This window comes from Sus scrofa, chromosome 9 (genome assembly GCF_054392235.1).
Source record: "Sus scrofa isolate SSC_HxYL_T2T_F1_AM1 chromosome 9, Sscrofa_HxYL_maternal_Yorkshire_Landrace_v2.0, whole genome shotgun sequence".
In the NCBI taxonomy this organism is placed as follows: Eukaryota; Metazoa; Chordata; class Mammalia; order Artiodactyla; family Suidae; genus Sus; species Sus scrofa.
The window spans coordinates 56,938,421-56,965,856 of NC_139391.1; the positions used below are offsets into that span (position 1 = coordinate 56,938,421).

Below are 27,436 nucleotides of genomic sequence, written 5' to 3' on the forward strand. Positions count from 1 at the left end.
AGAATTTCAAAGATCAGCAAAATTACAGTAATAATAAATATTCCCAAATTTTATTTAGCCAAGCAAAATCATTTTTTTAAATCCTACTGCCAAATCAGAGGCATTTTAACACTCAAAAGCATAGGAAGCACACAACCTTAGAATAGTGTTTTATACTGAATACATTTAACTTTATGAAAACATACTCTGTCTTAATTTTTCATTTTCCCCCAATCATGAAAATGTCTCCATAGACCTGCAGCTAGCTCTGTTCCTACATTAACCCTTTTTTTTTTTTTTGGTCTTTTTAGGGCTCAACCCGAGGCATATGAAACGCCCAGGCCAGGGGTCACATCGGAGCTATAGCTGCCAGCCTACAGCACAGCCACAGCAACACCAGATCTGAGCCATGTCTGCGACCTACATACACACACCACAGCTCATGGCAATGCTGGATCCTAGACCCACTGAGTGGGGCCAGGGATTGAACCTGCATCCTCATGGGTACTAGTCAGGTTCCTTACAGCTTAACCACGGTGGGAACTCCTACATTAAAATTTTTAAAGAAAGACTGTGTCCATCAGGAGGATTGGTCAGTTACAGAGGCTGAGAAAAAAAGGAGTCACAGAGGAAAATTCAGGCAGTAGCCTTTCCAAGCACTGTCCAGAGAGAAAGCCACAGCCAAGTACCCATCTGATTTATCTAGGGCTCTTCAAAGCAACTCTCTTATCAGGATTTGGTTTCCCATGTGGGTCTTTCTCTAGCAGGAAGTGGCTGGTTCTCAACCTGAGGTCCATGGACATCTAAGCAGGTTCATACATGAGCTTCAGAGAATCTATGAACAAAACTGTACACTAAATTTGTTTGTATGTCTTTATATGTGGCAGGGGGAAGGGAACATCCTTGGCTATATAATGGGGTTCCCAAATGGGCTCCTGGCCAAAAAAAGGTAGAGTTAGCGAGTCCCACAAAGAGCAAAAATTTTATCAATCATGTCAATGAGCCTATTCCATTTTACATTAGATATTGTTTTCACTGACAATAGTGTTACTCTGGATTTGTACATCACTCCTAAGTCTAGGGAATGTGAATTTGTGTGCTGAGAAATAGATGAGTTCTCAGTGTGCTTTGAAAAAAAAAATCAAATCAGGTTTCTGAGGCCACTAGATTACCCTGCTACTCTTTGACGCCTCTTAGGAAATAGTCTTCCGCTGGGAACATCTCAATATCCCTAGGCACTTAAGAGTATTTTTCTTAATTTACATACTCTGTCTTCCAATATCTTAGAGGTGGGCCAGAACAAACGAATGAAGATAAAAACAGAGGTAGCGGATATAATCAACATTGACCTGCCTACCCTAACTATAACAAGATAGAGTTCCCTGGTGGTACAGCAGGTTAAGGATCCAGCATTATCGCTGCTGTGGCTCGGGTCAGTGCTCTAACTTGGATTTGAGTGTGGCCAAAAAATACACACACACACACACACACACATACACACACAAGATAATTTATGGCAATGCCTTTCATCTTGGGGTGGGTAAATTGTTTAAAATAGATGAAAAGCACTCCATAATAGATTCATTATATTATTCTCTCCCAACTCAGCTGAGTACCAATAGTCATGTGCTTTCTAAGAAGCACAGAAAAAAGGGATAGATGATCTGTATGTACCTATATGTATATGGATCTAGGAGGTTCATTATAGCTAACAATTGAATAGATCTTTACTGAACATTTGCTGTAGCCACGCCTCCTCTGCAAGGCATGGTGGATAAAGAGATAAAGAACAAGACTCAGCTTTCAAGGAATTCCCTGCTTACTGGGAAAACATAAGACAGTAAACCAAAAATTAAAATACATCATTCTATAAAATAGCACCACAAGATATGATGGGAATACAGAGGAGGTACTTTTAACTCAGTTATGAAAAGTTGGGGAGCAGAAGACAGAGGAAGGCGAGGGTGGTGCAATGCACTGAACAAGAAAAAGCTCAGAGCAGCACTGCTTACCGGGGTAACCGCCTTCACCTGGCCGGTGGTGACAGGAGTTGCCACGCCACTATCTGTAATCACAAACTGACCTGGGGGAAGTGTCATCATTTGAATCTCGGATGCTGAAAAACAGGAAATAGCCATAGTTCAGTGGTCTCAGATTTTCATACAACTTGTAGAAACAAATACCTCACCAGTGACCACATTCCCCCCTGAGTCATTGTCTGTGGATTTTCTTGCTCTGAGAGCCTTAGGTTGATATCATTTCTTGATACAATGAAAGCACCTCTGATTAAGAACTGATCAAATGAGGTTAGCAAAGGGTTACTACATCAGAAACAATCACTGCATCAGCTCAAATATGGCTTCTGAATATCCATAAAGACAAATATTCAAACAATTTAAAACCTTGAGATAAGTTACAAAGATTCACCTGTGAGCTCAATATTTTTACCTTTTAGGTTCACATTTGAATAGTGACACAAAGTCTCCACTCTTGCCTAGCAATCACAACTTAGTTTAAGCTGAATTGTATTTCACCACCGTGTTATTAATTCTAATTAAAAAAGAGTTCACCCCAGCACCCAGCTGATAGTCTCTAAGTAGTATTCTCTGCTAAAAGGAAACAGAGCTTCTTGGGAAAATGGCCAATTCCACACCTAGGGCATAAAATGTATTACGTGAGCCTAGAATATGGTGTCACAGCAGCATGCAAAACCCTATAAAAACTGCAGCGTCATGTGGAAAAGATACAGGGGCTGATTTGAAGATTTTCCCATCAGCCAAAGATGGCCTAATCTGAGCATCAATAAGGGTAATGACTGCAATGGTTTGAAACATGTCAAGTGTGTTGAAATTCCCAGTGATACCAACACACACACACACACACACACACACACACACACACACACACACACGTACCCATCATCGGTCACCTAGGAAACAACTCATTATTTTGAAAACTGGGAAATAAAGAAGATGGCAGAATCCTGCCATTCCTATACAAGCTGTACCTCAGAGTCACCTGATAGTTAAGGTAACATTATTTTCTTTATAGAAGTTTTCCAGCAGTAAGTGAATAAAGGCTGAGAGAATCAGAATATGACAACTTTGCAGTCCCTAATGAAACAGTAGAGCAAAGGGAAAAGAGAGGTAAAGAGGAGTTCCCTTCATGGCTCAGTGGTTAACGAACCCGACTAGGATCCACGAGGATGTGGGTTCAATCCCTGAGTGGGTTAGGGATTGGGTATTGCCATGAGCTGTTGTGTAGGTTGCAGACACGGCTCAGATCCCATGTTGCTGTTGCTGTGGCAGTGACATAGATCCGCAGCTGTAGCTCCGATTCGACCCCTAGCCTGGGAACCTCCATGTGCAGCCGGTGCAGCCCTAAAAAGACAAAAGACAAAAAAGAAAAAGAAAAAAAAGAAAAAATATCATATTGGGGTGGCCCTGAGATCAGATGCCACCTTGAGTTTTGTGGTACTCATTCCAGTACATGTTCTCTGGAGTGTAGAAAATGGCCAAAGATCCTTTAATCCAGAAAATCGATGATAAAGCTGAGGACATCTCGTCATCCCTTGGCTACAGACTCCCCACCCATGCCCTGGGGCACCACCTCTCACTTACAGTAGCCACGGAAGGAATTCCAGGTGTTGGGGAGGTAAGTGTGCTGAACGGTGGAGCTGGGGGGCTGCTGTGGGAGGGCCCCGCCCTGTGAGGAGGAGCCACCTGCCAGGTGGGAGGGGCTGAGCCCCTGCTGAGACTGCTGGGAGGAGGGGCTCAGCGGCTGCCCCGCCACCTGGAAAGAAAGCGCAAGAGATGGATAGATTGAAAACTCAATGTAGCTAAGACTTTGAAGTCACAAGAAAGTAAATCAGGCTAACAGGAATTATAATACTGAAAGTATCACTGCTAAAATAGTAATATTTTACTTTTTTAAGTTTATGTCCCCTGACCTACAGATATATCATGACATTGGTCTGCCAGATTTTATTTTTTGTTTAGAGAGAGTTCCTTTGGCATGCAGAAGTTCCCAGGCCAGGGATCCAACCCGTGCCACAGCAGTAACCTAAGCCACAGCAGTGACAATGCTGGATCCCTAACCCGCTAGGCCACCAGGGAACTCCTAAAACAGTGATATTTTAAATAATTAACAAAAAGCAATCATAGCTATGAAATCCTAATTAGTTTGAGGGATTATTTACAAGAGTATCCAAAAACTAAATTTCAATAAGCTTGTTAGAAAAGTAAATGAATGAAAGTAGAATTATCTCCATTACATACGTTACAAAAATTGAGAAGCTGAATAACTTGCCTAGGTCACTAGGCTAATCTGTAATACAAACTGAAGTAGAACCCAGACACCAGAATTTCCACCGAAGGCCACAGGATAATCGCCCAGTTGGTGGAGAGAAACACAGGTATACGTGCCGACCCCCGGGGAGAGGCCTAACCCATCTCCAGGATGAAGCCCTCACCATCTGCCCTCCAAGCCCTCCACACTCCAGCGTCAAACCACCTTCCCAACTTTGTTCCCAAACCCCATTCCCTGTACTCACCTAACAGTTTTTATAAATACACCACAATTTCCCACCTCTATGTCTTTTACTCACAATGAGAGCATATTCAGATCACAGTGCTTTCCTCAACGACCACGTCAGAATCATACTCCCTCACAACACCTAATGCAGACACCACTTCCACAAAAATGTCCTTGATGTCCTGCTAAACACCATCTTTCCCTCATCTGAACTCTTGTAACCTAACGACACATCCACACTGTCCTCAGAGCCCAGCAAAAGGGACCCTGCAGGGACCTCAGCTGGCCCTTTCCTCAGTGCCACATGTGTGAGGCCACATGGATCTCGCAAACACGCTGCACCCACTTCTGGGATCCACACAGTCTCTTCTTCCTGCCTGTCCTCCTGCAGGGTCTTGTCTGCTGGACGTAGACTCCTCTAATGGTATTCGGGCCCCTGGAACCAAGGAGGTGCCCACAGGATCGCCATTTGCAGAGTGTGGATGGAACTGACACCCCTGGGTTAGAGTGTCCATGTGGGACGCAGGGCTCCTGAGTGCAGAACGGAGCCTGGGTGAGGAGAAGGTAGGAGCAGGCTCAGGGAGGGTGGTCCCCGGGTTACCTCGTTCCCCCAGGGAACTCGAAGAGTCCATCCTGGCCTTCCAGGCTCAAGGTCCTCTGGAAAACTGAAGTGTGATGGTAGCGGGCGTGGGAAACTCAAAGCCCCTGATGGATAGAGGCTGCCTGTCCTGGGCTAAGTCACCAGAAACCTCCCACTAGAAGAAGGGGAGGGCAATCCAATGGGAAGCAGCAGAGCCTCCTCCTCAACCCCCGCCCCCACCCTCCCTCCACCCCCAATCCACAAATAGGAAGGCAGAGAAAGTGCATGTTTAGCCTATGGATTTCCACAGCAACTGGAGCCAGCAAAAGAAGTTTCAGAAAGCATTTCTCCCACTTCTTCCCACTCCTGCCTGGCAGCTGCATGTGTTTGGCAGAAAAATGCATTGAGTGTGGAAGTGGCACTATCCATGATATTTAGTATCAACTGTTACTTTTTGTATATTTTTCAATTTTGTCTTTATGAAAATACCCATGTCAAGTAGGAAGGCAGAACATATTTGTTTAATGGTGCGTGGGCTGGACTGAAACTTTTAACTACTGAGGATTACGGGCTGGACTGAAATTTAACTACTGAGGATTACGGGCTGGACTGAAACTTTTAACTACTGAGGATTACGGGCTGGACTGAAACTTTTAACTACTGAGGATTACGGCGCGCGCAGGCCTCCTTTGTGCTCTTGCCCTGGGCATGCAGGGTGGGTCTCGAGGCTTCCTTTATGGTTCACAGACCTTCACTTCATGCCCTGCTTACCTGTGTACATGTATTACATCCCTACTAGATTCTAAACTCCTTGAGGGCAAGACCTAGAAGTTTCATGCCAAGAGTAAGCATTTAATAAACATTTCTGGAATGGCTGTAGCTAGTCGCCATCACACAAAACAGTAATACTCCACAAGGTCACTGTTCCAAAATTATAGCAACAACCTAGCAATTGCAGACTGTCATACAGCCATTCGGAACAGGAAGCAAAGGCTGACGTTGTCTCCAGGAGATCAGAGGCCAGGGCTCCGTCCAGAGAGGGGAAGCTAAGCACTTTATGGAGCTGTGTCCCTAATACCAACATAAAAACTGGAGGCAAAGGCGAGACTATTTAAAAGGCCAAAGGTAACTTTTTTTTTTTTTTTTTTTTTTTGCTTTTTAAGGCCACATGAGCGCGGCATAAGTTCCCAGGCTTATCGAATCAGAGCTATGGCTGCCAGCCTACACCACAGCCATAGCAAGGCCGGATCCGAGCCACATCTGCGATCTACACCACCACTCAAGGCAACACCAGATCCCCGACCCGCTGAGCAAAGACAGGGATCAAACCCACAGCCTCACAGATACTAGTCAGATTTGTTTCTGATGAGCCACAACAGGAACTCCCCCAAAGATAACTCTTTCAAAGAGCAACTAGAATATCAAGGAGACCAGGTCTAGAGATAACATCTCTCCACTCTTATTCCATCCTCAGGGTCCCTAAGGCCATGTTAACCTGGGACTGGTCTAGCCTCTGGAGCAGCGAGAGCAGCTCACCTGGGATGCAGGTGCAGCTGGGGCGGGGGGCTCCGTGACCTGGATGTGCTGCACCTGGATGGCGTGCTGTGTGTAGGTCTGAGGGTCGTGGAGCTGGCCGACGTCCACCGTGGACTGCTGGGACTGGTGAGGGGAAGTGGCCTGCAGGGAGGAGAAACCCAGACACACACTATTAAGGTTAAGGGAAAGCTTTCTGGAGAAAAGGCGCAGCTAAAGCAATATCCCAGCAGGAGAACAGGTGGGACTTCAGATCCAGAGCTCATTCGTGGAGAGCCCGCACCTAAGCCAAGGAGGAAAACATCAGAAAAAAAGACAGTTTTTAAAATTAGGCTTATTGCAGAGTTCCCATCTTGGTGCAGTGGAAACGAATCCAACTAGGAACCATGAAGTTGTGGGTTCGATCCCTGCCTTTGCTCAGTGGGTTAAGAATCTGGCGTTGCTGTAAGCTGTGATATAGGTAGCAGACTCAGCTCAGATCTGGCGTTGCTGTGGCTCTGGCATAGGCTGGCAGCAACAGCGCTGATTCGACCCCTAGCTTGGGAACCTCCATATGCCGCGGGTGCAGCCCTAAAAAAACAAAAGACAAAAAATAAAAATAAAAAATAAAATTAGGCTTATCAGAATTCCCATTGTGGCTCAACGATAACAAACCCAACTAGTATCATGAGGACTTGGGTTTGATCTCTGGCCTTGCTCAGGGGGTTAAGGATCCAGCGTTGCCGTGAGCTGTGGTGTAGGTTGTAGATGCAGCTCAGATCCCACATTGCTGTGGATGTGGTGTAGGCCGGCAGCTGCAGCTCCAATCTGACCTCTAACCTAGGAACTTCCACATGCCATGGATGTGACCCTAAAAAGAAAACCTAATAAAATAAGTAAATAAATAAATAAATAAATAATAAAATGAGGCTTATTAACTGTAAGACAGTAGTGCTCTTTAATCTGGAAGAGGAGACAGAGGGAACAGAGCTCCTAATAAGAAGCTGAATGAGGAGCACTCAGGAATCAAGTCTTTTTTCCTTAAAGTTCAATTAAATTTCCTGGCATATCCTTTATGTGTTAAAAGAGATCACAGAAGAGAATTTGCTTTTAGCTTGTCACTATGAACCGCTAGAACAGTGGTTCCTAGCCTTTTATGTATTCACAGACATCTCTGAAAATCTACCAAAGTACAGACACTTTCCCCAAAGTAATGTACACGTATTTTTCAAGCAACTTCAGAGATCCACAGATTCTTCCAAACCTAAGAACCCTCCCATAAAACAATTTTTATTAAAAAATAAAGAACAGTCAATGGCAGTGGCAGCCTCTAATTTTCTGCTTTCATATTAGTTTAAAATTTTCAGAGTCCAATTTCAAAGCAGAAAGTTTGTTTCTGCGTATCTCACCATAATTAAATGAAATAATAGTTCCAGGAGGATTTTTATCTTTTAGCTCCTGGATCAGGAAGAATGAGCTACTAGTTACCTGGTAGAAGGAACACCTCTCTACTAACAAGGCACCAACTGATATTCAAAACTCAGTTATTCCTTACAGCCTCCTGCTGACATACGTCACTCAACGCCCAGGTTGGGGCTGATCAGACCAGCTCCTCGCCAAGTAGTCAACCTGGGTGCCCTAGGGTAAGAACTCAGAAGAGGCTCAGTGCTGGGTGATGGTACCTGCTGGGTAACACTGGCAGAAATCTCTTACACTGAGAGTCAGAGCCCCTCGACAGCTGGAGCTTGGCATACGCCTTGACGCAGTACACAGAACCCAGTTCCACTCTGAGAACTGGGTGCCTTGTTGACCCCAGCTGCCATATGGGCTGGTGGCAAGAGGGCGTTCAGGCAGGAACAGAGAAATAAATTCAGGACAGTACCGGGGCCACCTGCACCACTTGAAGCTGTATATGCTGAGGCTGCTGCAAACCAGCCGTAGACTGTGACACAGGGATGTACTGGATTCTCTGGTAGTCCCCTGGCGGCGCCCGGTAATCCGTTGTTAAGGTCTGAGACAGTTCTGTCATAGCCTGGGTTAGCAGGTCCGTTGTCTAGAAAAATCACAAAAAGCCCGTCAGTTGATAACAGCAACTGCTTGTAGCTATTTCTGTGCTCTGAAATCCTACACAAATTTGGTCTGTCTCCCTGGCGGATCATGGGACTACAAATAAGTCCCGAGCTCAGACAGAAAAAAATCCAAAGTTAAGAAGATGTTGAGAGTTCCCTTTCTGGCTCAGTGGTAACAAACCCAACTAGTACCTGTGAGGATGTGGGTTCAATCTCTGGCCCCACTCGGTGGGTTAAGGATCCAGCATTGCTGTGAGCTGTAGTGTAGGTCACAGATGCAGCTAGGATTTGGCGTTGCTATGGCTGTGGTGTAGGCCAATGGCTACAGCTCCAATTGGACCCCTAGTTTGGGAACTTCCATTTGCTGCGGGTGCAGCTGTAAAAACAAAAAAGAAGATGTTGGAAGCCTACCTATATATCTACATCTGTCTTTTGGGGCCCAGGGAGTTACCCTGGAGATTCTTACAATCTTTCAGTGAACAAGCAGCACCAAAAATTTCCTGCTACTCCTTTTACAGAGAGCTTTGAAGAATCCCAACTAGGAGACCCAATCAGAAGCACAGTGCCTTGTGCAGAAAGCTGAAGGGTGGCGGGCTCCGTGTGCAGCCAGATAAGTACCAAGACAGCCATGGCCATGGCACTGAAGTTATGATGGGCAGTGAAGGAGAGGAGGCTCTCTCACCACCACACTCTTACCACCACAGTCTCTCCAGTCGCACTGTCTGTGGTCAAAACGGCTGGGGCTGCACTGATCACAGTTGTTGTCAGCGGCGTATGTATGGTGTTGGGGAGCTGGGCGTACTCTGGATGCTTCTTTCGAATGTGTTGTACCATCTTGGTCTAAAAAATTGTGGCAAACACCAAGAATAATTACCAGAAGTAGTTATGTTCAATATTCCTGGAATATAAATGGCTCCTAAAACCTTTCATGTTATGTCTTTAAAAAAAAAAAAAAATCAGAGCAACACCGACTCTGCCTGTCCTTCCTGTATCAAGACAATGGTACAAAAGGGAAAACAGAAGAAAAAGCAAAGACTTGTGTGACCCCACACCATCCAGCAAGGTCAGAATACCTCCCATTATCCTCTGATCCCACCACTACCTGCAGCAATCAATGACAAGGCCCCCAGCAAAAATGACCCCCTTGTCAAGAACCACCACTTAAGTTCCTACGTAGAGCTGCTGTAGGCCGGAGCTCACAAACCAGAAGCAGAGAATATTCATGGGGCCAAGGGAGAAGGAACCCATGTGAGTGCTCAGGCTCTTGGATGGCACTAATTTCAGGGAGAGTCCACTGTACTCTCTTCCCATTCTGTGCTCTGGTCCCTGGTCTCAGGATGCAGCTCCTTTAGTCCCCCATCAACTCAGAAGAGGCCATCACAGCATCTGGATGAGAAGCCGTCTTCTCTTAAGCAATGCTCCCTTAAACAAGGACTGTGGCCCCAGGGTCACCCGAAGCCCTCCCATACCTTGCTGCTGTACTGTTTGGAGCAGTGAGGGCAGCAGACGGGCGGCGTAGCTATGGTGCCCGTGAGCTGGGTGTGGGTGCTCAGCATGGGGTCTGGTTCTCCAGGGCCCGCGGGACGAAGTTTCCGAATACTCGGGGGGAGCTCAGCCCCAGGATGGTTCTTCAGAATGTGGGCTTTTCGCTTGCTGGCACTTTTATAAACCTGCAAATTGAAAAGCTTTGCCATGAAAACAGTGTCTAGTTCCTCCTTCTCGCTTAAAGCAAATAATTTCACTACAGGAAATGAGAAAAAGTATTCACGTAGCCCACAAGAAAATTTATTTTCAGATACATGGAAGGATAGTGAGGATAAATGTAAACTAGAATAACATAGGAACATAATATAGCTGGGACTTCCCGTTGCGGAGCAGTGGAAATGAATCTAACTAGCATCCATGAGGATGCAGGTTCGATCCCTGGCTTCACTCAGTGTGTTGAGGAGCCAGCATTGCTTTGGCTGTGGCCAGCAGCTGTAGCTCTGGTTCGACCCCTAGACTGGGAACTTCCATGTGCCTTGGGTGTAGCCCTTCAAAAAATACGTGTGTGTGTGTGTGTGTGTGTGTGTGTGTGTGTGTGTGTAGGTATGCATGGCATCTTCCTTGAATTTATATATCTAATGATAGTAATGGTAAAAGTATCCTTTGCCCTGAAGTTTAAAAGGTGGATATGCAGTTATAGAAAGAATTGTTTCCCAGGCCAGTTGTCTTTGGCCTTTCTGTCAAAGCTCCCTTGTGATGTACATAGTTGACCATTAGATGCCAAAGAATCTTCCAAAATGGCAAGTCCAATAGCAACTAGTACCTGTAGTGGTGAATCTGTGCTTAAAAAAACATTTCTTACTTTTAAGTTGATGCTACTTATATGTAGCTTATACTATACACAGCTGACATTGTATAAAGAAACAATATTACAATGAAACAATAAATGCAGATTCTATTCCTGTCTTTTTTTAACTACACAAAAGTTAAGAACAGAATAGTACAAATAGAGTATTTTACCACAGAACTCTTTCACATCCCACTCAATTTTCTAGAAATCCAAAATCTACTGTATCTTTTACAAGCAGGATGATGAACTCTCATTTTAGAGCTTGGGAACTGAAAACGAATTCATATACTAAATTCTTGGTAATAAGCCTCTTCTTTTACAGCAAAAATCACAGAGAGAAAGAAAAACAAAATCAACTAATTATTAAGAAAAAATTTTGGCTTCAAATGAGGCTGCATTTTTTTTTTTTTTTTTTTTTTTTGGTCTTTTTAGGGCTGTACCCATATGGAAGTTCCCAGGCTAGGGGTCAAATCGGAGCTGCAGCCTACACCACAGCCACAGCAACACCAGATCCTTAAACCACTGAGCGAGACCAGGGATCAAACTTGCGTCCTCATGGATACTAATCAGGTTCATTACCACTGAGCCACAATGAGAACTCCTTTTTATTTTTTGCTCACCCCTTCTTGTCGAAATGAAAAACTACCGAGAGAAAAGGACCCATCCGTTGAGAGACACTGCGAGGTCCTAGTATATATTTATGCACGCAGACGCCTGGCCCCCACAGAGCAGGGCTCCCACAGAGATATCCTGTGGGCACGGTCTCCCTTTACCTTATCACAGTACTGACAAAAGTAGTCCCGGTTGGGCTTTATGATGGGTAGAGTTAACTCTGGCACCTCTTCTATCTTCATGTCTGGGTGCCTCTTTGATAAGTGATTTACCTAGAAGGAAAAAAAAGCAAATGAGAAAAAGACAACCCCATTACAAGCAGACACTGAACAAACACTTTTGATATTAACTGCTAGAAGCTGAAATTCTCTGAAGCAATGTCCCCAAACAGAAGGCTTTAGGCCAGAACCAGCACTGCCAGATCCCTGAGATACCAGGAGTTAACAGTAATTCAGCAAATGACTGAAAGTGAATTGAGTGGCTGTGGATTCCAATAACAGTCTTTGACTGAAAGAGCTGCTGGTGGGAAAAGGAATTCTTACCGGAGCAGGAATTTCTTGTGTGAATTCTCCGATGCAAGCCTATCTTTCATTATTTAGTGCCCTTGCTTTACTGAGGACATTGAATGAGATACAAACTAAGGTTCTTACGTATAAGGAACGCTCTATGCCTTAGCTCCTGGCAGAAGGATATTCTGCAAAAACTATGATCAGGGCAAAATGAAGTGAGAATGGAAAGCTGGCTCTCCGGGTGTTTCTGCTGACCTGGTTCCCAGAGGCCGCCCTGATGGCAAGATCCCCCCTTCGACTGCTGTGTCATATACGGAACAGAGAGGGACTGACAGAAATGGGGACTGGGGTAAAGGTCCCACCAGAAAAGTATGGTCAGGAACACAGAAGAGAGCAGGGAGCGAAAACACAGAACAGAGACTGAGACGGGCAAAGCAAAATGAAACTAGTCATGAAAAGTGATTGAAAAAGGGCTTCTTCCAAGAGACATCAGAAATGAACTGGGCAAAGGGGGGCAAGGGGAGACTGGGAAGGAGACAAGCCCCCCTGTTGGGAACTGTTGGCTTCTGCTTTGTGCCCAGCCAGTGATGAAACCCAGTGAGAGATGGAGGACAGGATACGGTGCCAGGCCGTCTCCTGGGCAGACGCAGGCAGGCCTGGAAACCAGGGCACTGACCAGCATGCCTCGTCTCCGGAAGCCCATCATACACAGGCGGCACTTGAACGTGAAGCTGTCATAGTCGGTCGACGTGATGCGTGGCTTGAAGGTCTTAGAGCGGCTGATGCGGTCGGCTTTCTTGGCCTCCCTCTCAGGGTTGTGCATCCTTTGCATGTGTTCCCGTAGCTTGTCTTTTCGCTATTCAGAGAGAATTTTTGAGAGGGCATGGGGGTGGGGAGTGGGGGTAAAAAATATTTAATTGAAGGGATAAAACAAAATCAGCACGAGTTAGCAGTAACACAACCCAGCAGGCTGCATCCAAGTTGCTGGACTGCAACGTACAGGGACGTGGCAACGGTGGCTGGGAATTACTCTGTTCACTAGCGAGCAGGTGCATTCCAGTGAGCCTTGATTTAACATGACCACTCAGTTTGAAAGCTACATACTGATTTTTGAGAGGAAAGACTTTGCATTGATGTAGAAGAGATCAAAGGGCACATGGAGTATGTTTGGTATTAAGATATTGATAATGAATGGTAGGTAATATTGATTGACAAAGCAGTGTGTAATCATTTTCACATGTTTTAAAACACGTCATGACATTCTTTTTTTTTTTTTACTGTCTTTTTAGGGCTGCACCCATTGAATATGTTGGTTCCCAGGCTAGGGGTCAAATGGGAGCTGTAGCTGCCAGCCTACGGCACAGCGACAGCAACTCCGGTCTGAGCCGCCTCTGCAACCTATACCACATCTCACAGCAATGCTGGACCCTTAACCCACTGAGCGAGGCCAGGGATCAAACCCGCATCCTCATGGATACTAGTCGGGCTCATTAACCACTGAACCATGATGGGAATTCCATATCATGACATTCTTTAAATCCCAAATGAATTTAAATAAGTATCTCTTACATATAGATTTAGAAGTTCAGATGAGCAGTATGCTGCCTGCTATGGACAGGGCCCATGGTCTAGGTCACAGCTCTCGGTCTAATGACAGAATCTACCGACACATATTGATGTGAATCCCCAGACAGAAAATTAGGCAGAGCCCATCCTGAATAAAAACAAATCCCAAAAATGGCAGCTCCCTATTCAGTGAGGCTCTGCTCTTGGACATATGGTTAAACTGTTATTGGTTTTTTGTTTGTTTGTTTTTGTCCTTTTAGGGCCGCAACCACGGCATATTGAGGTTCTCAGGCTAGGGGTCAAATTGGAGCTGTAGCCGCTGGCCTAAGCCACAGCCACAGCAATGCAAGATTCGAGCTGGGTCTGCGACCTACACCACAGCTCACGGCAACGCGAGGCCAGGGATTGAACCTGCAGCCTCATGGTTCCTAGTCAGATTCATTTCCACTGCATCACGATAGGAACTCCCTGCTATTGGTTTTGTAGAGATTTTGAGATTTTTCCACCATTCCCGTTCTTTCCACATTTTGGTATGGGAGTGTTTCTGTAACTACTTCATTTACTTAACATTCTCTGACTGCCCACCATGTATCTGGAACCATGCTAGGTTCAGAGTGTAATGCTAGGCACCCCCAGTAGCTTCCCTCTTCTGCTACAATAGATGTGACCCAACTGCTCTTCCTTCCTGCCCCATCCACCCTCGTTTCTGGAACACCCAGGAGAGAAATTCATTGCTCCCTACCTACAGTAAAATTTGGATTAAAAACACCACCCTAGGGAGTTGCCTTTGTGGCCCGGCAGTTAATGAACCCGACTGGGATCCATGAGGATGCGGGTTCGATCCCTGACCTCACTCAATGGGTTAAGGATCGGTCATTGCCATGAGCTATGGCGTAGTATGCAGACACAGCTTGGATCTGGCATTGCTGTGGTGTAGGCCAGCAGCTGTAGCTCTGATTTGGCCCCTAGCCTGAGACTTTCCATCTGCAGCAGGTATGGCCCTAAAAAGTGAAAAAACAGAAACAAAAACAAAAACCACCACCCTAAATAATAGCGTTTCTCTTTAGTCCAAATACAATGATAAAGCTCACGACCATCTCAGACCTCTGCTACATTTCTACTTTTTCCTAAGTATCAGTATTCACTAATTTACCCCCACCTATTCCCTTTAAACAGACCAATTTATTTTAACTGAATCACTACATAAACCCCAAAGCCTAGCACTAATACTACACCGTACTATTCAAGTGTCAGACATTTGTGGAATGCCAAATCTCCAGAAGGCCTTTCCATAACAATAGCTCCAAAACCAGTCATCATCTCCCCACCCCCTCCTCCTGCCCCAGGCTTGCTCCTGCATCAGAAGTGGTTGCCAGCAGCGAGCCCACCAACCTACAACTCTTACTGTCCACCCTTCCCACTTCCACCCAGATGCCAGATCCCAACAGCTCTCACTCAGACACAGTCCTGAGTACCAGTGCTCTGCCCCAGGCCCACGGCCTATACCTCAGGGCAGTCCCAGCTCTCAGACGCCATAACACACATTCCACAAAACTTGAGCTTTGAAAATTACTTTCTATTTCTCTTTAACGTCTCCATATTCTGTACAAATCTCTCCTTTTAAAATTCATTCTCCTTTGAGTTCACGTCATGGCGCAGTGGTTAACGAATCCGACTAGGAACCATGAGGTTGCCGGTTCGATCCCTGGCCTTGCTCAGTGGGTTGAGGATCCAGTGTTGCCGTGAGCTGTGGTGTAGGTTGCAGACGTGGCTCAGATCCCGTGTTGCTGTGGCTCTGGTGTAGGCTGGCGGCTACAGCTCCGATTAGACCCCTAGCCTGGGAATCTCCATGTGCCAAGGGAGTGGCCCTAGAAATGGCAAAAAAAGACAAAAAAAAAAAAGAAAGAAAAAAAATTCATTCTCCTCTCCTGAATCCATATCTGACTCTTCCAGTTTCTAGGACAGCATGATCTACACTCACATCCTGCAGAGTGTCTTTCAACGACATCTGCATTTCCCAATGAAGTATATTTTGTTTTATTTTATTGCTTTTTAGGGCCACACCTGCAGCATATGGAAGTTCCCAGGCTAGGGGTAGATTGGAGCTACAGCTGACGGCCTACACCACAGCCACAGCAATGCGGGATCCAAGCTACACCAGTGACCTACATCACAGCTCACAGCAACACCAGATCCTTAACCCAATGAGCAAGGCCAGGGATTGAACCTGCATCCTCAGTGGATCTTAGTCGGGTTTCTTAACCGCTGAGCCACGAAGGGAACTCCCCAGGAACTCCTCAATATGTCTTTTTTTTTTTGGCTCTGCCTGTGGCATGTGTAGGTTCCTGGGCCAGGGATCGAACCCGAGGCGCTATTGCAGGCTGCAACACAGCTGTGGCCACATCAGAGCCTTAACCCCCTGCACCACAAGGGAATTTCCTCAGATGTGTTTGTTTAACTCTTATCTCTGAGTCTCCTATGGGTTTTTCCTTTACTTTCTTCTAAATTCCAGGTAGGTTACTAATACTTGGTATTTTTTATCTTAATCCTGGAAGTCATTAACACTCCCCAAAGTAGTCTAAGCCCTCTCAACAGTCAACAGATCTCCCACCTCTGCTGGATGAAGGTCTGGATGCCCAGGGCTCAATTATCGGGCTCCTATACTTAATAAGTGCTCAGTACAAATCTCTTGATTTGGTGGGTAAAAGTCCTCTTAGGAGCTGCTTGATAGCAATTTAGTTCTGTTCATTACACACTTGGGATTCTTGTAGGAGATGTACTATCACTCTGTTGGGGGATTTGAATTAATTATTTGGGGAAAGTAAGGTGAGTTTCCCCCTTAATTTTATCATAATAACTAAATCAAACGAGGCACAAAGTACATCTCACATCTGTTCTTTGAGCAGGCTCTAGTCCTCAGTGGCCGCCCGCTGGTTACTCACCTTAAACTGCTTCCCACACGTGGAACACAGGAAATCCTTGCGGTCCGAGTGTCGGAGCATGTGCAGCCGCAGCTTGTCGGGCCGGCAGAAAGCCTTGTCGCACTCTGTACACTGATAGATCTTTTCTGAGTGGAAGCTTCGCACGTGTTTTTTCACCTGGCAGTGAAGACAGAAAGTCAGGGGGCTCAGGCGCCACGGAAATGACAAAAAGGCAGCTCATGGCCGCTAGAGGGAGCCAAACGCATTGCTATGGGTCCTCATCCACCTGGCACCTGAGCCGATCCGCTGTGACTGGTAACTGACCTCGAAACACCACCCTGTCGGAGAGAAACAGAGCAGCCAGAAAGCCTTACAGACAGGACTTGAAGAGCAGGAAGAAAATACTTGCTTAGTCCAAGGCCTGAGCACATGGGACCTATTTTTCTTTCTCTCTTTTTTTTTAAGATTAAAAGCAGGAGTTCCTTTGGATTTAAATGAATCCTGATCAAAGTTATCTATAAGAAGACACTTTTTCCTGCCTCCAACGTGTATAGAAATAATTTAGCCCCTTTTAGTAACTGGTCCTTTTACATGTTCTATAAAATCAGGTTCTGAAGAATTAAAGACATGAATTAGATGAAATAAAACACATTATCCATTTATGAAGACAACGGAAGTGTCATTTCCCCTTAATTGGGACTTATTCCTTGTACTCTTAAGGTAACTTAATATGGCCTCTGAACTCTCTTAGCTATAAATATTCAGGGAAGAAGAGTTATGGATGGGAGCTAAGTAGTGAGTCACATAAAACCATCCCTATAAGACGTTTCCCTTCATTATTTTTGAAGTCTCTTTTACCACTAAATTCTTTTCTAATTGTTTGTATAAAGTTAGAAAATCACCAAGACTCTCAATACTAGCAGAACTATGATGAAATCCTAGTCTCTTTTTGCTTTGTTAATTTAAAAAAAGAGAAAGAGAGGTTTGTTGTTGTTATTGTTCTCTTTCTCGGCCTTGAGTGTAGCATGCAGAAGCTCCCAGGCCTGGGATCAAACCCATACCACAGCAATGGCTGGAGCCACAGCAGTGACAATGCCAGATTCCTAACCCACCGAGCCACCAGGGAACTCCAGAGAGAGAATATTTTTATTAGATATTCAGATTTACTTATTCGTTCACTGGCATATAATAATATCATCACTTGAAGTCCAAATGAAATCATGAATATTCTGGAATTTATCCCCACCCATTTTGCTCCAGAATACAATACAGGAAAGGAGATCAGTGCTTAATATACAAGTACATTATATACCAACTTTCTCTTTACTTCTTTCCAAAGTGCATCACCTTAGTAGTGCAAGACAGGACACCATGGTAGCAGGAAGAAAATCTTTCCAGGCCAGGAAATGGGAATGTCTTTTGCAGGGTCTGTATATTTTATGAGTAGTGGGTTTGGCAAGGATTAAGCAAGGTTTTATAAAAAATACATCCAGATCTGGGTATCTAGTACTTGTAATTCAACTAAATGTTTAAATGCCAATGTCTTATTTGGACAATTAAGGGTCATAATAATCTTTTGCTTATCAAAAGTAGTTTGATTGAAGAAGTATCATTCTCAGCTATACAGTTGATGCAAAGAAGGGATGAAAGTGCAGATGTTAGGCCGACTCAATTTTCCAAAAATCAACGTTTCTTTCACCTAAAAAAGGAAGCACATAGGAATCTCAGTAGTAGACACTCACCTGGATAAAATCTGGGAACCGTTTCTTACAAGTTGGGCAGGTGAAGTAGCCATCATTGATATGAATGGCCACATGATCTTTCAACAAATCAAGACGGTCAAAGGATTCTGGGCAAAAAATGCAAGAGTAAGTCTTCTGGTCTGAGTGGAGCTTCATGTGGCTCTCCAAGGACGCACTGCTGATGAAGCCCTTGTTACAGAGGTCACAGGTCAACGGGCAGTTCCCCTCCCGCCCATGGAAGCGCAAGTGTTGGTCCAGTTTGTCCTTTTCACGGAAGGCCTTCCCACACTGCAAACATTTAAAAGGCCGGAAAGACTTCCGAATAAAGAGATGCTGAAGAGCTGCGTTCTGAAAAACACACACAAATGAGATTATTTAGTGAGTAAATTGAGTGCAAGCAGCGTGCACATTTTTAGGGAAAAGGGATGCTCTCTGCCATCACAGACTTTCCACAGAAAGTAAACTCTAGGACGCACAGTGAAAGGAAGATTTTTCTGGTGAAGACATTAAAAATGAAGCCATCCCCAAAGAAGTCCATCTTGAAAAGACAAACTCTGGTGTTCTGTTTTATGTCTGTGTGTGTGTTTTCTTTTGAAAGGATCCAAGTAACATTCAAAAAATAGAGGACTTATAAAACAAATCCCAGAGTGAGACAGAATAAAAATTGAAGATTTGGAAGAAATGACTTGGGATGAGTCACACATGCATGAAGAGGCTGGAGCAAGTCAGCCAAATGTTACTTGTTGAAGTCTTTGAGGAAAAGAACTTGAAGCTCCATTAAAATGTTTAGCAAAAATAAAGATAATAAAAAGAACAGAAGCGTAGTACTTGCCAGGGCTGGGGGAAGGAAGCAGTGAATATGGGGTTTCTTTTCAGGGTGAAGAAAATGTTCTGGAATTAGTGGTGACGGTTGTGCAGCTTTGGGAATATATAAAAACCACTACGAAACAGTGAACTTTATGGTTATGTGAAGCATACCTCAATTTATGAAAAAGAAAGAGAAAGGAGGATACAGATTGACATGAGCGTACTGGCTGCTGAGACAAGATATATAAGCACACAGCAGAAATGGAGTATATGCATTCATCACTTCCTACTTAGGAAACGCAGAGGACAGCTTCTCAGTATAGCTAGTTAGTTCCATTGGTTAGAATGCCATGCTAACAAGGTTAAGCTTATCTCTCTGTTCCCTACCTAAACTAGTCAGTTTTGCTCTCTTTTTTTTTTTTTTTTCTCCAGTCACAGATCGCACTTCTGATGCTGATTAGCCACCTTGTAAATTCATGCAATGGTTATAGGGAATCCAAATGAGAGAATATGGATACTCAATGCAAATTCATCACCACCACTGGGAAAACAACTCATGCTCTACTGAGAGCAAATCAACAGAATCATCTTTCACACGGAGAATACAGAATCATTGTTTTAGTTCTACTATAATGAAGACTCATTCATAAATTCCTCAAAACACCAGGGGCAAAGCTCTAGATAGCTACGGGGTGGGGGGGGGAAATCCCTCAAAAAATACATGTATCTGTGAATGGGTATGTTTACATAACTATAAGGGAACAGTAATTAAAGGGTTAATGGCGCTCTTACTGCATGGATAATGGAGATCAGTATCTGGGCAATGAAAAGAGTGCAATGAACAATGATTAAAACCTTAATTTCAAATTACAAGCAGCAACTTCTAAACCAAATTTAATGTGAAGTAATCACTGAAGGGAAAGCAAAATGATTACTTTTGAGTTAGTGAAAATTCTGAACATAGTTACTATATAACAGAAAAGACCTTCTCGGGGCTTCTCTAATACGACTGGGAGAGATATTTTACCTGCTCATTTTTTGGGGGGGCCATGCCCATGGCATGCAAAAGTTCCCAGGCCAGGAATCGAACCCAGGCACAGTAGTGACATGCTGAGTCCTTAACCACTAGAATTCCCCTCCTCCTTTATCTTGAGTAGATACTGAGCAACCCTGTGTCTTCCCCTGTTAGCCAGGGCTACATCATGTTTTATCCTCCTTTGTATCTAGAGCTCTTAAAAAAAAAAATAGCTTAGCTCATAGGAAGTGATTGATAAACATTTGCAAATTAATGGGATTCGTGTGTGAGAGGGTTTTTTTTTTTTTTGCTTTTTTTAGGATATCCCCAGGCTGGGGTCAAATCGGAGCTGCAGCTGCCGGCCTACACCACAGTCACAGCCACAGCATTGCCAGATCTGAGCCATGTCTGCGACCTATGCCACAGCTCACGGCAACACCAGATCCTTTACCCACTGAGCAAGGCGAGGGATCAAACCCACGTCCTCATGGATACTAGTCAGGTTCAGTTCATTACCTCTGAGCCACAGTGGGAAATCCTAATGAAATATGTTTTATATGAAAATCAAAAAGAATTATTTCAAGATCTTTTCCGGAGCATAAGGGACTATAAAGAACTTTTTCAAATCAGCTCCAGAGCTTCCTTTCACTTCATTACATTGTTTACCAGTGACCTAATCTTTTTACTCTATCAGGACAGATCCTTATTTTACATAAAAGCTCTTGAGATTCTGGCTAACTTTCAAAAACTTATGGAATGGGTAAGCAATGAGATCCTGTGCAGAGCACTGGGAACTATATCTAGCCACTTATGATGGAGCAGGATAATGTAAGAAACAAGAATGTATATATATATATGTACATGTGACTGGGTCATCTTGCTGTACAGCAGAAAATTGACAGAATACTGTAAACCAGCTATAATGGAAACAAATAAAAATAATTAAAATTTAAAAAAAAAAAAAGAAAGCAAGAGCCAAAGATGGCTATTCCTCTAAATAAACAAAAATTACCCCCCCCAAAAAAAAAAAAACTCATGGAAATATGACAAATGAACAAACACTATTGTGAGATTCAGAGATTCAAGATTCAGAGTGCCTGGGGAATGTAACAATCGTTTCCTTTACCCAAGTTCAGTGACGTTTCCAAGGGCAGACACAATGCACAACCACCTGGGTCCCGTGGGATTCCACGTCCCCTTGGGTGCCAAATCTAGAACTCTATTAGGCTCACAAGTCTCCTGCCACCTCGGATTAGTGTGAGTGGCCCCAGACACTTGCCCTAAACCAGCAGCCATGGGGCTCCACCTTCTTAGTTCTATTGACAAACTTTGTTCTTATCATCTTTTTCATTTCCATGGAGCCCTGCACATTGTCAAAGTATTCAGGAACTAGACTGTGTTTCCTGATCGAATGATCCTAATATAACCCTCTAACTACCAGGCAGAGGAGGTGCTGAAACTGCTGCCCCCACTCCCCAACCCACTAGCAGGCCATTTCTACTCTACGGCATCTTCTGCAGTTTAGAGCTGCAGTGGTGCACATTTTCTAGAAGAAATTATTTTAAAATGTGGAAGCAGCAGAGATGGGTCTCAGAGCTGTTGTCAGCCAACCACTACATACTGGACGGTACATAAGCTACGCTAAAGTGCCAAGGAGTTCCCACTGTGACGCAGTAGTTTAGAATCTGACTGCTGTGGCTTGGGTCACTGCGGAGGTGCAGGTTTGATCCCCAGCCCAGCGTGGTGGGTTAAAGGATCTGGCATTGCCGCAACTGTGACATAAGTCACAGCTGCAGCTCGGATTCAGTCCCTGGCTCGGGAACTACTAAATGCTGTGGGTGCAGCCATAAAAAATAAATAAATAAAGGTGCCAAAATGGCATAGTTGCTAAAACATGTGATGAGAAATTCACTGAAATGAATTCTGAGATAGAGCGTCTGCTGTGGCTCAGCAGTGATGAACCCAACTAGTATCCATAAGGACTCAGGTTCAATCTGTCCCCTCTCAGTGGGTTAAGAAGCCAGCCTTGCCATGAGCTATGGTGTAGGTCACATATTTGGCTCGAATCTGGTATTGTCATGGCTGTGGCATAGGCCGGCAGCTGCAGCTCTGATTTGACCCCTAGCCTGGGAACTTCATATGCCATGAGTGCAGCCCTAAAAAAAAAAAGAAAGAAAGAAAGAAATGAATTCTGTGACAACAAATTCTTTGCAGACAAAAACCATTAAAATGTTTCTAAAATATGATATTAAGAGCTAAAGGAATCTGATTTTTTTTTTAATTTTTAAAAAAATGTTTTGTATTTAGGAACCTAAATTATTGATCTGATTTTTTATTATTTTGATCTAGGATATCAATGTTTCTTTTCTTTTTTTTTTTTTTTTTAAGCAATTTTTCTCTGGCCTGCTTTCTGCTCAGTTTTCAAAAGCTTTGGTGCAGGAGCCCCACCCAACATACCTTCCTCTCCACTATCCTCCAAGTGGCATCTGTGCGAGGGTCAGGCCAGCGTGTGCACAGTCCCGTAACCACATCAAGCACATTCCTGTGTCTCAGCCTTTGATGCCATGGCTGCCCTCCTCTGAAATGGTCTACCTTCCTCCTGTCTCTCTTTCAAGGACAAGTTTAAGATTTACATCACCAATGAATTATTCCCCAACTCCATCTTTCTTTGGCCTTTCACTCTTCCAACTTCCTATAGCGATTATAGGCTTTTCCTTTAAATTTAGCACTTCACTGTGACCCATCTTACATTAACATCGTCTGTCAAATTAGACTGCAAGATCCCAGGGGAAAGGACTCCAGTGAAAATGCTACTGGGTTTCGGCAGTGCTACACATACAGTATGAACTCAGAGCCACTGCAAAAGTCTTTCGGTTGTTTCAGAGCTGGAAGGGACCTTGCAGATCACTTAGTCCTACCATGTGTTGTGTGTATGTGCAAATTGCAGCCCACGGTTTAACTCGCTTCCTATTTGGAAATACATTATTGGTATTCATTAACTAATTTGCGTTTATAGCAACCAAATTGTCGTTTCCACCAGGATTTAGTAAGTACAGGTTGCAAAGAACAGCAGGTCAGGCAAACACTTAAATAACATTCTGTTATGTGAGTGAAACACAGGAAAAAAACCTACCTGCAGCTCCAACTGAGCAGGCAGCATTAGAGGAGAGAAAAATAGTTACATTACCAATGGGGTTGGAAGGCTTCCCTTCAGTTGGTCATTACCAATCTGGATAGAAAAGATGAAAAAATACATAGCCCTGCTTTTTAGAATGTGTGAGAGGAAAAAAAAAAAAATAGCTCACCTAAGACTGACCTCCAAAAGCCACATGCACGTGGCTTTGGCTGTGACACAAGGAACTTTGTACTAGAGCACAAGTACCAGCATGGCTACACTACCCTTGCACATCCACACCTCACTACACATGTGGACTTTAGTTGTTTTCCTTCAAAAAAATTAAATCTAGCAAGCATTTCTCTGGACTCAATGAAAAATCAGAATGGCCAAAGCAGAAAAGACAGTTATTTGCATAAGAGGGTGCAATGCAGATTGGGAAATCTTGTAGCATGATGAATGGAAGGTATTCATAGCTTTCTGCCTTTCTGGTCTGTATGTGTTTACACATTCTTTTGAAATGACATACATGGAGGCACACATTTTCAAAGTTTCCATGTCAGGACCCTGCTAAAGGCCTCGGTGTGCTCAGGGCTCTTCCATCCTGTCACACGGTACAAACGTTTAAATGCATTTTTACATGAAGGGATGGACTATTCGGCTGTTCAAGATCCCTTCTAGCCTACAGGCAAATGAGAAGACCCAAGAAACATAAACTAAAATGATCAACCATCTAGAAACTGGGAAGTTATACAAAAAGTCTCTCTCATCCACACATGAAGGACAAAGGAAAGGCTTGAAACGCCCTGCTGCCACAAACATGGGTTGAAGTGACTGTTTTCTGGATGTAAATTGTCAGCAAGGGCGCTCATCCCATAAAACCACGTTGCTCTCCACACTCATCCCCTGCAGGTTCTAACTCACACTCGAGGCTATGAGTGACATGGGGATAAAACACACCTGGCCCAGCAGCCAGACAGGCCCTGCAGCCACAGGGTCTAAAGTCAAGACGTAGGTCACGTAGGTCACTGCCCTACCCCTAAACTTGATGGTTAGCTCTGAGCTGCCTCAGTGTGTGGGCTGCACCTGCCCTATCAACCTAGACACGGTTCCTTTGCACTGACAAGTCATGGCATTTGCCAGCCATCCCTTGGAAACCGCCAATAACCAAATTCAAAACCCAAAATTAACTTGAGAACTGTGATTAGGCACAAATTAGGCTGGCTTAAATACAAGTAACTATTATAACTCAATGTACTTATTTCTCCAGTTCCAGTCTGTGAGTAAGGGATCCAGAGAGCTACCCTACTCTAACCACAGCAGTCCAGAAGCTGCCAAGAGCCAGGCTCCCGTGCCATGGCTAAATTGGTCAAACCTAAGACCAGCCATTCCAGCCTGCCATGGAACACAGTGACTCCGAGAAATAGTTAATACTTTCTTCCAAAGTGAGGAGCTTGAGCGTGTGATAGGCCAGATGCAAGGTTTAGAAGTGGATGGCGAACGGCTTGGCACCTACAAAGCTGGCCGCCTGCAGCAAGGTCAGCGCCCACCCAGGAGAGGGAGCTGGCTTCCCACTTACTCGGATGCGCTTGGCCCTGCGCATATCGTCGGCTGTCAGGGTGCTTGGGGCTGGCAGCACGCTCTCCTCATGCTGGGGCTGCAGGTGTAGCTCGTGTGTTTCTGGCTCGTGCTCCAGAGAAGATGCCGCTTCCTGTGGCAGCTGAGGGATTGGGAGAGGGGTCTGCTCTGGTTGATCCAGCCCATTCAGAGCCGCTGGTTCAGCCTCATCAAACTGTTCCTTGGTAGAAAAATGTAGCAAGTCCTGAAATGACAATAACCGAGAATTATCTCCCTACCTAGATGGACATTAGTGCTAGGATTTAGAATCGCTGCTTTTTTTTTTAAATGATGCTCAGATAAAATGTTTTCCTTCTGAGAGGGTTAATTAGTTTAGCATCTATAGGACTTGGAAACCATGAGATAGTTAGTCCAGATCATTGAATGAGGAAAAGACTATGACAGGACTCTTCTGGAATATCATAATTGTAATTATTTAAACTAATTAAATGGAGTCTGCAGTAGTGTCCCTGGACAATTTCACATCTTTAGGGCAGTGAAGTTGGGTTTTGTTGTAAGTAGTGTTTGAAAATACATTCTTTTTTGTCTTTCCCTAGTCAGATATTTTTCCCCCCTTTTCGGCCACACCTGCAGCATGCAGAAGTTCCTGGGCCAGGAATCGAACCCCACCCCAGCAGCAACCCAAGCCACAGCAGTGACAATGCTAGATCCTTAACTCACTGAGCCACAAGAGAACTCTAGTCAGACTTTAATTAACGGGCAACGAAGCACTGACAGACAGTACTACCCATCTCTGAAGGGCATTTTATTTAAGTCCAGTAATAGTTCTAAATCCTCTAGGCAAGCATCCAAAAAGCAGCTCTTTCTTCCCCATCCTCCATACCTGGGTCCCATCATCACACTTTTCCCCATTTTCGCTGGTTATTTCCAAGCGGATAAATTTTGGAGGACGCCCTGGCCGTCGACCTGGGCCAAACCGCCTCTTGCCTCGTCCCCTTCCTCTGCCTCTCGTTCTGGGGACAAGAGATTGGGTTATAAAGAGTCATGGTTACACAATACTCCATAACGAATGTTTTCCTAAACGATCTGGATTAACCTCGACTATTGATTTCCTCTCACTTTATTTCTTTTCCCGATTGTTTTTTCTAATGGAAACAACTGTTTTGCTAATACACACTTTCTAAATTTCTCATCTTTGCTGCCTATATAGCTCAAAGAGATGTTTTAAATTATTCAGGGGAAAAAAGGGAGCTTTAAAAATTCAAAGCACTGACACCATTTTGCTGCTAGAAATTGTGAAAGCTCGAACACACCTCTGAAATGATGTGAGCAATGCAGACACGACAGAACATGCCAAGCCAAGGGTGTGTCCTGGAGACAAGATTCCAGTCTTTCCCCTTGCTCACCTCATAGTCCTTTCTTGGAATGTAGCTAGAGTCAAAGGAACTTTGTTGTTTTACTGTAAGCTTCTGGAAGCTTAGAACAAATTTCTAATTCAACAGTTCCATAACATGTCTAGAAAACACCAAATAAATTGTATCCCCTTTAATTGGTTACCTTTTTTTTTTTTTTTTTTTTTGGCTCTTTTTTAGCACCGCACACATGGCATATGGCAGTTCCCAGGCTAGGGGCTGAGTCGAAGCTGCTGCTCCCAGCCTATGTCACAGCCATACCAACTCGGAATCCTTAACCCACTGAAAGCAATCAGGGATCAAACCCGCATCCTCATGGATACTAGTCAGGTTCATTACTGCTGAGCCACAATGGGAACTCTAATAGATAGATCTAACATACAAAAATTCCCTAATAAAAGGGATTCAGAAAACGTCATTAAAACCTCTTCTAGAAGATGTGTCTCTGAGCTGTATATAAGATCAATCAGACTGTGTTTTATTTTTCCACTCACTTACTTAACAACAAAAATTACATATTTTTTCAAGAACTTTTAAAAGATTCTTTTTTATGGGCAATTCTGAACCTCGGCAAATACGTAGAACACAAAAAAGAGCCCTGGGTGCCCACCCCCTCACTGCAATACTTTTCAACTCATGGCCAATTTTATCCCATCTATTTCCTCAATACTTCTCCTATATACATACCCATTAGACTATTTTGAAGTAAATCCCGGAAATCATTTCATCTAAATATTTCAGAATGTATCTCTAAAACATATGTAGATAATACATACACCTCCACAATCCCATTATCACACCTAAAAAATAACTGATAGTTGCTCAATACTACTAAATCTAGTCAAAGTTCTAATTTTCCTAGTTATCTCAAATTTCTCTTAACAGTTGGCTAACACAGTTACCTCTTCTGAGTCATGCATTGTGCTGGGCACAAAGGATGGCAAGTTATTCTTTTTTAATTTTTTATTACAGTTGATTTACAATGTTCTGTAAATTTCTACTGTACAGCCGAATGACCCAGTCATACATACATACATATATATATGAATATATACATACACATATATTCATATGTATACACACAGACATTCTTTTTCTTACATTATCCTCCATCATGTTCCATCACAAGTGACTAGATATAGTTCCCTGTG

The 27,436-nt window shown here is 44.0% G+C and overlaps 1 protein-coding gene across 3 annotated transcripts in view; it reads right to left on the minus strand.

Moving 5' to 3' along the window:
* The window catches only part of PRDM10 (PR/SET domain 10), a 92,184-nt gene that overhangs the window by 4,522 nt on the left and 60,226 nt on the right, over positions 1-27,436 (minus strand). Inside the window, exons 10-21 of one of the 3 annotated variants that reach the window (XM_013979568.3) lie at positions 25,757-25,886; positions 24,875-25,117; positions 18,359-18,706; positions 16,638-16,793; positions 12,806-12,985; positions 11,782-11,892; positions 10,143-10,343; positions 9,370-9,513; positions 8,487-8,657; positions 6,629-6,769; positions 3,600-3,771; positions 1,992-2,095 (exon numbers count right to left, since the gene is read on the minus strand). In XM_013979568.3, coding sequence (XP_013835022.3) covers positions 1,992-2,095; positions 3,600-3,771; positions 6,629-6,769; positions 8,487-8,657; positions 9,370-9,513; positions 10,143-10,343; positions 11,782-11,892; positions 12,806-12,985; positions 16,638-16,793; positions 18,359-18,706; positions 24,875-25,117; positions 25,757-25,886 — 2,101 coding nt within the window. Of the gene's footprint in view, positions 1-1,991; positions 2,096-3,599; positions 3,772-6,220; positions 6,314-6,628; positions 6,770-8,486; positions 8,658-8,996; positions 9,514-10,142; positions 10,344-11,781; positions 11,893-12,805; positions 12,986-16,637; positions 16,794-18,358; positions 18,707-23,313; positions 23,410-24,874; positions 25,118-25,756; positions 25,887-27,436 lie in introns of those variants that run through there. The other 2 variants (XM_084976617.1, XR_014815567.1) reach the window with 2 other exon arrangements.